Here is a 12,748-nt window from a genome sequence, read left to right as displayed (position 1 = left end):
GGGAGGCAGGCTGTTCTCCCGTTCAGTAGGGCAGTGTATCATTCACACTGCAATAAGCGCAGTAGAGTTCTGCTGCAGAACGTCAGCCGTTTAATACAACCATTGACTGCAACGACGACAGACCCCTACTCCAGATCCAGAAGAATCAGCATGTCGTCCACCGCAATGTCCCAGAGAATGGTGTGGGTGGACCTGGAGGCAAGTCACTGGGCTGATGTCGGTTTGTAGCGGTGTAGTTAACAGACGCCGCTATGTGTATGTTTGCTAACGTTAGCACATGCTACACCAAGCTAAGCGGGGGATAATGAAGAGTTACGGATGATGTGCCGCTAAATTTGTTAACCGCGACATGTATAGTTAAATCGTGTGCAGTGCTAAGTACTTCAGTAACTTAGAAAGGTGGAAGTAAAACCCAAAGGCGGACAGCCTGTCAAGTGACGTACCGTGTGTGTCATGTTGTCGTAATGACCACTGGACGTTGTGCCGTCCTGGTTTACGTGACAGGTGAAAAATCTGGCAGCTCAATGATTATTAAAATACGGCGACGAGTTAACGCATGTTAGCAAGCATACCAAAGTTGGACATGACACAGGCTGAGTGAGCTTCATGTCACACTTGAGAAGAACTCGTATTCTTGCTGACTTTAGTGAGAAGCCAGCATAACTTGACGCCTAATGCAGTGGTTCTCAAACTGGGGGGTCGGGACCCCCATGGGGCGTCCCAAGATAATTTCAGGGGGTCGCCAGACCATTGTCAAAAAATAAAAAATAAAAATACAGCCTACATTCATCATATAAATTTGTATTAGGGCTGTCAAAATTAAAAGTGTACAATTCTTCCCACTCATTTTTTAAAAACTTGTTCATATTATGATTTGATTATGCGATATTATTATTCTTTTTTGCTCGTTTCAAAATTATTTTCTTTTGTTTATATATATTTTTTCCTTTCATTTGTTCAAAATAAATTCAATTCATTCATTCATTCAAAAGAAAATTAATGTGTTAATGTAAAAAGACTAATCTGTGGAATTAACACATACATTTTTAATGCATTAATGCATGAACCACAAAGTTATTACTCATGCAATATTTAAAATTCAAATTGGGGGGTCATGAACACAAACCGATATTATCTTAGGGGTCATGGCTCAGAAAGTTTGAGAACCACTGGCCTAATGTATGAGTGAAACGGTTGTTAAATCCAGTTGAAGTGGCATTATCTGTCTGCTACTGCTTATGTATCTCTTGTAAACACTTGGTGATGTTTATTTATTTATTTGTTTTTTTTTTTGAGAATGTCAGAAATCTTGCTTTTTGTAACAGTTTCCCTTGGCTATGCAGTCATTTATCATTTGGTAACCAGCCATCGATGTGGATGTAGTCTGGTGATGCTGTTGTAAACCTATCCATGCTATTCAAAGAATGTGAGAATGTGATGCTGTCGTCTTTGAGGCTCAGACACATGTCGGACATCCATCTTTTACAACTAAGTCTGTGTGTTTGTTTTTTTAGATGACAGGTCTTGACATCGAGAAGGACCAAATCATTGAAATGGCATGCATCATCACAGACTCTGACCTGAACATTTTGGCTGAGGTAATGTGAACTAAAACACTACAGGTCTTACCAGTACTCCGAGGGATATTCAGTGCCTTAGAAAGTTTCTTAACCAATCACCTGACTTGTGCTTTTCGGTAACCTTTTCACCAAGTTGCTCAGAGTGTTCTTTTGTCTTAGTTAGAGCCAGGAGCACTGATTTACTAATGATTGGTCCTTCCAAATACCAGAAGTGTCTTAATATTACAATCACTTTAGACAAATTCACTGTGCTCTGATGATCTCCATTTCACTAACTGTGTGACTTCTAGCACTTGGCTGCACCTGTTTTGAATTCGGTGACTTGCTTTAAAGGAGGTGACTACTTATGCAATCACTTATTTTGCATTTTGGATTTTTAATTAACTGGCATTACTCAGTAAAAGCCTGACTTCAGTTTGATTAAATGTTAAAAAGCAACAAAAAGGTAAAGTGTCCAATGGGAACTGTAAACTCATCTGTTGTTATTTGACAGGGGCCCAACTTGATAATTAAGCAGCCAGACGAGCTACTGGAAGGGATGTCCGAGTGGTGTAAAGAGCATCATGGAAAAGTAAGCTGACTTTGTGGTCTAAGACAAAGGAATATATATATATATATAAAATAACATCATAGGGCAGGAAATGTTTTTTGCTCAGCTATCTGTGAGTAGCAAATATTGTAGTTTTGGCTCCACCCTGTCAGTAACAAAGTATTGTGTGTGTGTGTGTGTGTCAACTAAGGGGAAACAAATCCAATGACTGTGGAGGGCAGGGCAGCAGTAATATTTGGCACGACAGTGCAGGCAGTACTGTGTTCACATCAGCTTCAGTTCATACTCAGTCTCAGTCTTTTTTCTTTTTTCTTTTTGCTGTTGCATGTATTCGGTGTCAGTTCCTGTGCTGTGATATACTGTCTGTCATTTTTCACTAATTTGAAAAGAGAGGGCTGAGTTTTGTTTTTAATGTATGTGAAAATAAAGGTTTCTTTTATAAAGTTTATAGTGATGTACACTCTCAGTGTAATTGTTTCTCAGTCAGGACTGACCCAGGCTGTACGGGACAGTAAAATCACCCTGGAACAAGCAGAGTACGAATTCCTGTCCTTCATCAGACAGCACACTCCGCCTGGACAGTGTCCTCTTGCTGGTGAGTTGCTTTTATCATCAGTAGCAGAACTGAAATAGTACAAGGGATGTCACAACATCCCTTGAACATTATGGTACATGTTTTTCTGTGGTACTGAAAGTACCAAAGATTTCATAAATGCCATGGTGCAGGTACAGCAACAGGCCTGATGCAAAAAAATGGTAATTAAAACTCAAATGGGATAATTGGGACAAGTTGTAGATAACCAAAGCCAGAATCCAAAGTGTCACAGAGCATTTGGAATGATTGGAGGGAACACCTCAAACTAAACAGCCCAAAGAAAGACATCCAGATCTGTACACAGAGTTTAGGGTTAGAGTTTCAGTTGTTGCTTTATCTGAACGGCATGTCGGCTCAGTGTTCACATCCTGAAATGTTACTATTGTGGTTTGTGTCCTGCAACTTCTGCATCTGTTTTTGCAATGCTTCACAAATAACAAACTTGTGTAAACCAATATAGTGATTGTTTTTGGGGTTTTTTGCGTCATAATTGGGAGAATTCGGGATCATGTTGGATAGCATTGGTGCAGACTACCAAATGTCTGGTACTGCAGCCTCATGAAGTGTCAGTGAACAAATTTGACTCCAGCAGGCATGTCTCATAATTCCTATTTTTGCAGGTAACTCTGTGCATGCAGACAAGAGGTTCCTGGACAAGTACATGCCACAGTTCATGTACCACCTTCACTACAGAATCATTGACGTCAGCACCATCAAGGAGCTCACCAGGTCAGTGTTGTGCAAAGTTGTGGAAACCTTCTTAGTGCCAGAACACTCCAGATAATATGCACGATCTTTTGTAATTTGATTCTGTTTAGGTTGCCTTTTTTAAACTCCTCTCAACACAGCGTTTTTATTTTCTCGAGGCCCACTAATGATCCTTTATGCCATTTATCAGTTCGTATGTAAAAGGTTTATTATTGCATTGTGGAAAAAGTTTTGAGATTCGGCAATTAAAGTCTGTCTGCTTAAGACTACAACATAGTAGAACTACCTGTAAGACTATACATGACAAGTTCAACAAGAGAGAACTAATGTAGCTTTGCTTTTGCTCTGTGAACCCTTTCAGACGGTGGTTTCCAGAGGAATTCAAGATGGTGCCGCACAAGAAAGCAAGTCACAGGTAAATGATAAGAACCACTCATCAACCTAATGATCAGCTAGTCAACAGAGAAAGGTCAGTTCTGGGTTATTCAACTTACATCAGAGTTTTGTAGCTATGGCCTCACTAGAACAAAGTTGGACTTTACAAAACAGTTGTAGAAAACAAATTAGCAGATTACACAGATTATCTAAACCTTTTTAAGTCTGACTAAAAGTGAGTACATCCAAAATGCTGCGAAGAGACCTCCATTGCGTTGGAAAACTGTACCATTAGTGCAAGTGTTCAAAGCTGAAGCTGGAAAAAGGTCTGCAAACTGTCAGAGGGCTGTACTACGAAGGAAGAGAAGTAGGTTAGCGAGGTGCATTGCGTAACAAATTTATGAGACCATCTGTCATAAAAACGAGAAAACATACATGTTATAGAAATCTTTCAAAGACTTTGTTTAAAACTAAAAATGTGATTGTTATTTATTTGGCAAATAACAAACTGATTCAACTCCATTGATTTTCACTCATTTGCCCACGCTGTTACCACAAATGTAACCCCATACCTTAATAGAATCTCCACCGTGTTTCACTGTGGGTGCAATGCATCTGGCATCAAAATGTTCTCCAGCTGTTCTTCAGACATAAACATGATGATGCCGACAGAAGAGTTCAAACTTGGACTCTTCCGTCCAGAGGACCTTCTTCCAGTCATCAACAGTCCAGTGTTTGTGCTCCCTGGCAAATCTGAGGCGTTTCTAGATGTTTGCAGGCCTCAATAAAGGCTTCTTGGCAGCTCTTTTAAGCCTTGTTCCATCTGTTGTCTGCTTATGGTCATTCTGGAGACTTTCTCAGACTCTGATGTGAAACTCTGAAATGAAATATTCTCCATGAAGTAGATGGTGACATAATTGTTTTTGAATAAGTATGATTTTGATGCATTTTTTTAAAGCAGTATAGGATTAAAGAATCCAGTGTCTTCCCTTCATATTCATGTAGAATGTCCACGGTTGTTTATTACTCCTATCAAACTTTTTAACAAAAACAAATAAAGGCTGCTCCATTTTTCAAATATGCAGAAATGACAACAAAGCCAAAGCTCCAGAATGAAAGCCTAATAATGAAGAATGCCCAATTTCATGCTGTAATGGAAGAGGGGGGCAAAAATAGCATCTTTAATGGGTTTTGATGGGGGTATTTTTGTCCTTTAAGGTTCCTAAGTGCAACTTATTTTTTTTCTTTTTCTTTTTGTGCAGAGTGTATTGTTGATGCATTACGTGAGCTGAGATTGAAACACCTTTGCCAAATGCATTAAGTTACAAATTTATGTTAAAAAATCAGGCATAAGAGCAACAAAAAAGTGTCCTTATGGGCACATGAGCTTTAAGCTCACATTGAAACTTCAGAGAAATCCGATTAAGTCATTTTTCCTCTTTCAGAGCCTTGGATGACATCCAGGAGAGCATTAAAGAGCTGCAGTTCTACAGAGCCAACGTCTTTAAAGCGTCAGCAGAGGAGAAGAAGCGAAAGATCGTAGAAAATGGAGGCTGTAACAAATGTTAGCACACAAGTGAAACTGAGTTTTCACAGCTGCATTTCTTGAAGAAAGCAGTTTCATCGTTCAGTGCCATTGTCTTCATTATTTTGCTTTCCGATCACAGTTAACGACCGAAAAATCCAGTGTTTGAATATGATAAATGTAGAGGCTCCATTAAAGGGAACAAGATTTTTACAAGTTCAAAAGAGGATCATTTGGAAGTGACCTTTAGTATTTATATGTTGAATTTAGTTTGATGGAGACAGTCTGAGATTGATTTTCATTTTTTTTTGTTAAAATAAAAACAGAAAAATTCAGTGGTCCCTGACAGACCAAATTTGTCAGCTTGTGTCGACAATTTCATTGTGCAGTGCATTCATGCCTGAAATGTGATTTAATTGCACACATACTTTGTATGCATGCTAAATTTTATGTTTTGAATGTGGTGTTGATGGACACTACTGTCCTGCAATGCAATAAAAAGTTGGTGCAGCTCATGCCTGGAATAGTAAATGATTGAATGCTTTCAGGAACCTGATAGAAAGCACGCAAGCCAAAATCATGTTGTCTTCACATTATCAAGTCTCCGGGCTGCACAGTCTCCGGATTGCTTCTTAGCACCATCGCCCCACAGCTAGAAGGTCGCTGGTCCGGTGCGGACCCCTGGGATCTTCCTGCGTGGAGTTCACATGTTCTCCCGGTGCAACGTGGGTTCTTTCCGGGTTCTCCGGCTTCCTCCCACACAGTCCAAAAACATGTTGAGGTTAATTGGTGATTCTAAATTGTCCGTAGGTGTGAATGTGAGTGTGCTTGGTTGTCTGTCTCTAAGTGTAGCCCTGTGATAGACTGTTGACCTGTCCAGGTGAACCTGCCTTCACCCTGAGTCAGCTGGGATAGACTCCAGCCCCCCATGACCCTGATTAAGCGGTGTATAGATCATGGATGGATGGTACTACATGTTCTCCACAGCAGTATTTTGTTTGACCAACGAGCTAACTTGCTGATTCATTATATTAATCATGGCAACAGTAGTTGATGTAGTCCAACATCTCCTGAATGAAAATGTTCATATTGTTTTGGAGCCATGTTATGAAGAGCAATTGAACATTCTGTCTTGATCACAATGCTCCTATGTCCACTTAAATGACAGGACCCAAGGTTTCTCAGCAGAACATTGCATTATTGTAATGCACACTGTGAGCAACGTTGTTCACTTAATGTGTCAGTAGTTTTAATGACTCGTTGATTTACATCATGCTATTTTACTTCTATTCATATGTATTGCAATAATATGCCTACTGTAGAGACTTATGGGCCACTATTTTAAAGATAAGAGAATTTAAGGAATGACATCTAATTGGCAAATAGGTTGTAAAAAAAAATGCATATGGCCTTTCATGGATATTATTGTTTTTCTGTAATGATCTCGTGAGATGCATCATAACATAAAAGGAGGAGCGGGACAGGAGGAGGATGCCTGTGTCGGGTCGCAGTGATGCTCACCGTCTAACAGGCACATCAACTGTAGAGGTCCCCATTTTACCGACTGCTACACACCTTTGTTGCACCTCCTGTTTTGATTCCTACCACAGGGGCTGGACACACACACACACACACACACGCCGAGAGACTGCGCGTGGAGTAAGCACACATCAGAGAACCACCCTGCTCACGAGCTGCGGGTGAACCGAGGGAGGATTTTCGCATTGCTGATGATCAGAGTAATAAAGCACCGGGATGCTGCTGCTGCTGCTGCGCTCGGATCACTGAGGATGCTGACTGGTGTAAGCTGCTGCTGCTGCTGCTGCTGCGTGGCGAGCTGAAGATATGCGGCACTCTTCGTTCCTCCACCAGGTCCCACTGTAGCTGCTGTAAAGTCGATCCAGAGACATTTTAATACTCTCTCTCTCCTCTCCTGCTGGGATTTGTCTTTTGCTGGATGTCGGGATGCCTGCTTTTCCCCTCCTCACAATGTTGTTGGGTAAGTTCAATTCATATTCCCGGCTGCCGCAACTGATTTTATGCTGAAGCAGACTATTGTGAAATGTGTGTGTGTTTGTATGTGTGTGTGTGAGAGAAACCACATGCACGCGCACAGGTTTTAAATTGAGAAAGAGATGCAGAGGAAAGGTTTATTCAATGAGTTGCTTTACTGTGCTACTGTACACAAAGAACAGTCCTAGGCCTGATCCGTTTTCGAGGTTATGATATTCAGAGTAGTGCATAAATAGGACAGACACACACACACACAATAAGATACAGGTACATATTGCAGTACTCAATAATCCCATGTTGTTAAGTCTTACCAGTACTATTCATAACATCTTATGTAGGGCCCGACTGATATGGATTTTTTGAGACCGATTCTGATATTTGGATAACCGATTAATCGATAGCCGATTAATTAAAATAATATATAATGAATAAAATAGCTTCTCTTTTGCTCCCTCACAGCAACAAAGATAAGACTCACAGGCAGAACATTTTACTGCTTTACAATACTTTGTCCTTTAGTATGTGTTTAACTTTACAACAGAGAGGAATTGTCAAGTACAAAAACATGCAACAAAGCGTTAAACATAATATGCATCAGTTTCAAAAAAAAAGTTTTCCAAACAAATATGTCTGTAATGTGGGGTATTTTATTTTAAATTTGCATTGTGCATTTTTCTTCCAATTGAGCATGCATGATTATAGCTACCAGCTGTACTGATAGATTTATCTTCAGATTTAGGCCATAAGTGTGTGCTGTATATAAGCAACATAATGAGTGAAGTTACTGGCAAAACTTTATTTCTGCACGTGCCCGTTAACATTTAATCACATTTTCTCTGCTCTGTTGTTTTCTTTTCCGTGAAGTCATGACTCATATGAACCAAAATAACAACCGGAGACGCCTTTACTTAGATGTCAAAACATGTCATCTTTGACAGAACAGTATTTTAAATATACAATGGTCATGAATAGTCGGACACTAATGTTCCTCCATAACAACACACAGTGAGCTGCTGTTACAGCCTTATAGTGTTTTCTGACAAAGTAAAACTAAGAGCGACACCATGACACTTGCTGAAGACAGACAGTAATGTTCATCATTTGAATTTTTCGGGCCTGCACTGAATAAACCCCATCTATCTATCTATCTATCTATCTATCTATCTATCTATCTATCTCCCCTCTGCTCCTGCGCCTCAACACACAGCTGACGGAATGATGAACGGTCGTTCTATATTCTCAAATATTTTGTACACTTACGTTATTTCTGAACTTTAGTAGCACCGCTTAGCCCATTTCTGTAATGCTGCCTGGCTGTAGCTTCCTCCTGAACTACTGAGAGGACAGCGGTGAGGACTGAAGGACTGAATGGAGTCAGAGCTCCATCTAGTGGACAAACGGGACAAGGACAACATTCTGCGCGACTGTGATATTTAACCGCATTTACTGTTTTATGAGAATTAAAGAATATCTTGCCGTTTCCTTGGCAAAACTCTGGCCGATGATGATTATTTTGAAAAGGGACTATGATCGGCCGATTTAATCGGCCAGCCGATAAATCGGTCAGGCCCTAATTTTATGTAAACTCACTGTTGAGGGTCACATATCTATATGGCAGATGAAATATAAAAATACCATATGGATGAGAATCATGATAATTAAAGGTCACTATAAGCTGATTTCTATTGATTTTGTTTAGGGAATATAATATAGATACTATAAGAATGTCACTGTTGTGGTTTTAAGTTCGGAAGTAAGACAAAGACAAAGTGGTATTTAAGACACCACTGCGTAACCTATCACAGCCACTATAAAATTCATAATTGAAATGTTGCAAGAATATTAATGGTGTGTTTTGATGTAGTGATGAAAAAGGTGTCGTTGTTGAAATTGAGTAGTAGTTGTAACAATCCTCTAGAAACCACAGAGCAAAGACTGACGTTCAGTGTGGAGCATCGTCACCATCATCCCATCCTAGATTTGTTGTATGTGTGTCCAAACCTCTCCAACCAAATAGACCACATCATTGTATGGCTGCTAGATCTCAATCTAAAAATGCACTTTTACTTCCCGATAAATCAACATATTATATATTAACCATGGCATTCTTTCTCGATGTTTATAACTAATAGCATAGATCTAGGGGGAAGTACAAAATCTTTCTTCCTCACTCTTGTCGTCTTTGTCTCTCCCTGTTTTTGAGAGCTGTCCCATTTTAGAGATTGTATAGTATCTAGACTTAATCTTTAAAGCCACAGTGAATAGTTTATGTGCTGGGTTTACTGCAATTTTTCAGCAAGTTAACCTTTTAGTACATACATTGTTTTTTTTTCTGGCATAAAGGAAATAAAAGTTCATGAATGTGCAAATTGGTGTTTTCTCATCACATCTTTATCTCTATAGTAAATACACAGTTTATAGAAATACACAGGCCTCTTGGTAATTTCTGCTGCCTGCATCTGACACGTGTGAGCACATCCCAGCCTTACACTCAGCTTTTACAGACAGCACAGGGCCACGGCATCACAATTAGTCCAGTTGTCCGTGGCTTTCATTAGCTTCATTATAGAATGAGTTCACCAGGCCATATCAAAAGCATGCTCTACCTCAAGGCACTGCCTCCTTCGCTCTGTCGTTGAAAACATGAATGCAGTTGAACAAATTGGATAGGGCCACTATTAGAATTTAGATTTAAATATGAACAGTTGTGTAGCTGCTAAGCTTTCCATATTTATTGACAGACAGCATGTAGTGTTTAAGGGTACTCTGGGTTATGTAAAGTTTGATCTCAGGATGGAGCTAGAGCTTGCGCCCCTGGTATAATGATTCCACGGCATGCTGGGCTGTTATCATCCAACAACTGCCTGCCCTTGTGACCTTGAAGATGAAGGCAACAGACAGAATCAAGTATGCAATTATACAGCTTTTTACAGGACAATGAATACTAAAGCAGTACAGCTGGCCTGGTAAAAATGATTTAGTTACTAATTGTTAGACGATGAATGAACAACTATTGCAGGATTTATGTGCCGCCAGGATGATGAGGAAATAAGGCTCTGGTGTCCTCTGGATTGAGCCTAAACTGTGGCTTCCTTCGGATTTGTCTCCTTCACACAGTTGTTTTGCGGGCCACACTCTATTTTTAGAACACTTTCTATTTGACCTTTATGTTGTTCTTTTTTTCTTTTTTTGTTTCCTGTCCTGAGAAATATTACAGACATCCTCAAAGATCAGCGGAAGCCAGTGTGTCTCTAGTGTTATATGTCACACACTGTCAGGTGCCTTCACTAAGCTGATCGCACAAACAGCGAGTTAAGCCGTATCAGACTCCTTGTCTCTATATATAGATCACCGGCGGCAGGCCAAAGGAACTGTCAAGTGTGGAGATGATAGAGGTCTCCAGTGCCAGAGGTTAGGATGTGACATCTTGCAGCAATCTGGCGTTAAATCTCTGTCAGCCGCCCTCCTTAGTCTCCGCTTCAACCTCCTCTTCCTCTTACTTCTTGTTTGCTCTTTCCTCGTGTGCAGTGTCTCATGGGTGACTATGACAGTCAAGACACTTGAATAGGTAGATAGCTTTTGATTTGTTGTTGTTCTTAACTCCTCTTCTCTCACCCCCTCTCTCTCTCTCGCTCTGTCTGATGCACATGCCATCTCTTCTCTCTATTAGTCTAGGTTCACCGTGGGCCTTTCTGCATGCATGCCAGCATCTTGGTCAGGTGCCCGTTATGTCAGATACTTTCAGTTAGCCAGAGCATAGCACTGTCGCATCTAGTGTGGAACTTACACTCACAAAACACAGTGAAGAATGTTAATGGGTCCTAACAAATTTAAAAGCGTACATGTCTTTTTCTTACACTGAGTACATACATGTTTGCATATCTAAGATCAGATCAGTGTTTCTGTGTGCATGCATACACAATGCACACAATGATGCACAGTGCTTGGCAAATTCATTAGACCACCACCCAGTGTAAGGTTTATGAAACAGCTGCCCTAAATTAACAGCACTGGTAATTACCGCAATATTTTTTATGATCCTGTAACGGTTAATACACCAGTATGTAGAAGCTCTTTAAACGAAATTATATTTTTAATGCTAAAATAAAAACAAAATAGTAAAGCACATTATTATTTCTTGATTCTTCTTCTTGATTTCTTGAGATGTCAAATTCTAGTTATTTACTTGGATTCCTGAACAGAAAAATGTTGTTTTAGTGGTTGAATGTGATGCTTGATTCCTTTCTGACTTGTCAGAGAAGCCCAGTGGCTCAAATTTGTGTATAAAAATATGAATTCAGTGTAAAATTCCTCATTCCTGTTCAAAATGGTAAAACGTTGAGAGCTGAGTGCGAATTAAAGCACTTCATAATGCTGGATGGTCTCTGAGACAAATAGGGAAAGACATAAAGTGCTCTCACACTGTGGTCAAGTATGCTTTGGAGTCAGCTGCAGACACTGGTACTTACAAAATGCGCCAGGGAAGAGGCAGGAAATGAAAGTTAACTGAAGCGGAAGTCAGACAACTCAAGACTTGAAGTACTAGAGACAGAAGAAGGACCACTGCTGATCTTCAGGCAGTGATGAATACTTCTAGATCGGAGTCTGAGAAAGTCTCCAGAATGACCATAAGCAGACGACTGATGGAACAAGGCTTAAAGGCTTAAAAGAGCTGCTAAGAAGCCTTTATTGAGGCCTGCAAGCATCAAGAAACACCTCAGATTTGCCAGGGAGCACAAACACTGGACTGTTGATGACTGGAAGAAGGTGCTCTGGACAGAAGAGTCCAAGTTTGAATTCTTCAGTCAGCATCGTCGTGCTTATCTCTGCAGAAAACACGGTGGAGATTTTATCATGGTATGGGGTTGTATTTGTTGAAATGTTGTGGGAAAATTTACGGTATCATGAACGTGAACGTCTACCACAACATCTTAGCGCATCGTGGAATCCCTTCTGGACTGAATCTGATTGGTTGAGGGTTCATACACCAACAATGAGCCCAAGCATACTTCAAAGCTGTGCAGAGACTATCTGACCAAGACAAAGTAATCTGGAGTTCTGGAACTAATGGACTGTCCAAGTCAAAATCTGAATCCTGTTGAACAAATTTGGGATGTAGTCCATTCAAAGATTGATCACACAAAAGTTTCATCTAAAGCAAGTGTGTGGGAACAGCGACAAACTATTTGGAACTCAATAACAAAAGAGACTGTTGAAGTGTACATAAAAACAATGGCAGCAAGAGTGCAGCTGTTATCAGGCCAAAGGAGGCCGTACAGAATATGAAGTGTTTTGGTTATTATGCGTGAAAAAGGACTATTTAGTTGTTTCAGTTTGTTATTTTCCAAATAAATAGTAAAATAATTTTTAGTTTTAAACAAGTTTTTGAAAGATTTCTATAT

At 40.0% G+C, this 12,748-nt stretch overlaps 1 protein-coding gene across 1 annotated transcript; it reads left to right on the top strand.

The window, feature by feature from the left end:
• Nucleotides 1–6: 6 nt before the first annotated feature.
• Nucleotides 7–5,848, top strand: smfn (small fragment nuclease). The gene is made up of 7 exons (XM_008280058.1): nucleotides 7–198; nucleotides 1,515–1,598; nucleotides 2,074–2,151; nucleotides 2,614–2,725; nucleotides 3,346–3,454; nucleotides 3,795–3,848; nucleotides 5,254–5,848. Exons 1-7 carry the CDS (start codon nucleotides 151–153, stop codon nucleotides 5,375–5,377), a joined length of 609 nt encoding a protein of 202 aa, XP_008278280.1. The 5' UTR covers nucleotides 7–150; the 3' UTR covers nucleotides 5,378–5,848.
• Nucleotides 5,849–12,748: the final 6,900 nt, after the last annotated feature.

Source organism: Stegastes partitus, unplaced genomic scaffold (assembly GCF_000690725.1).
Source record: "Stegastes partitus isolate 25-593 unplaced genomic scaffold, Stegastes_partitus-1.0.2 Scaffold180, whole genome shotgun sequence".
In the NCBI taxonomy this organism is placed as follows: Eukaryota; Metazoa; Chordata; class Actinopteri; family Pomacentridae; genus Stegastes; species Stegastes partitus.
This window is presented reverse-complemented; position numbering and strand designations above follow the sequence as displayed.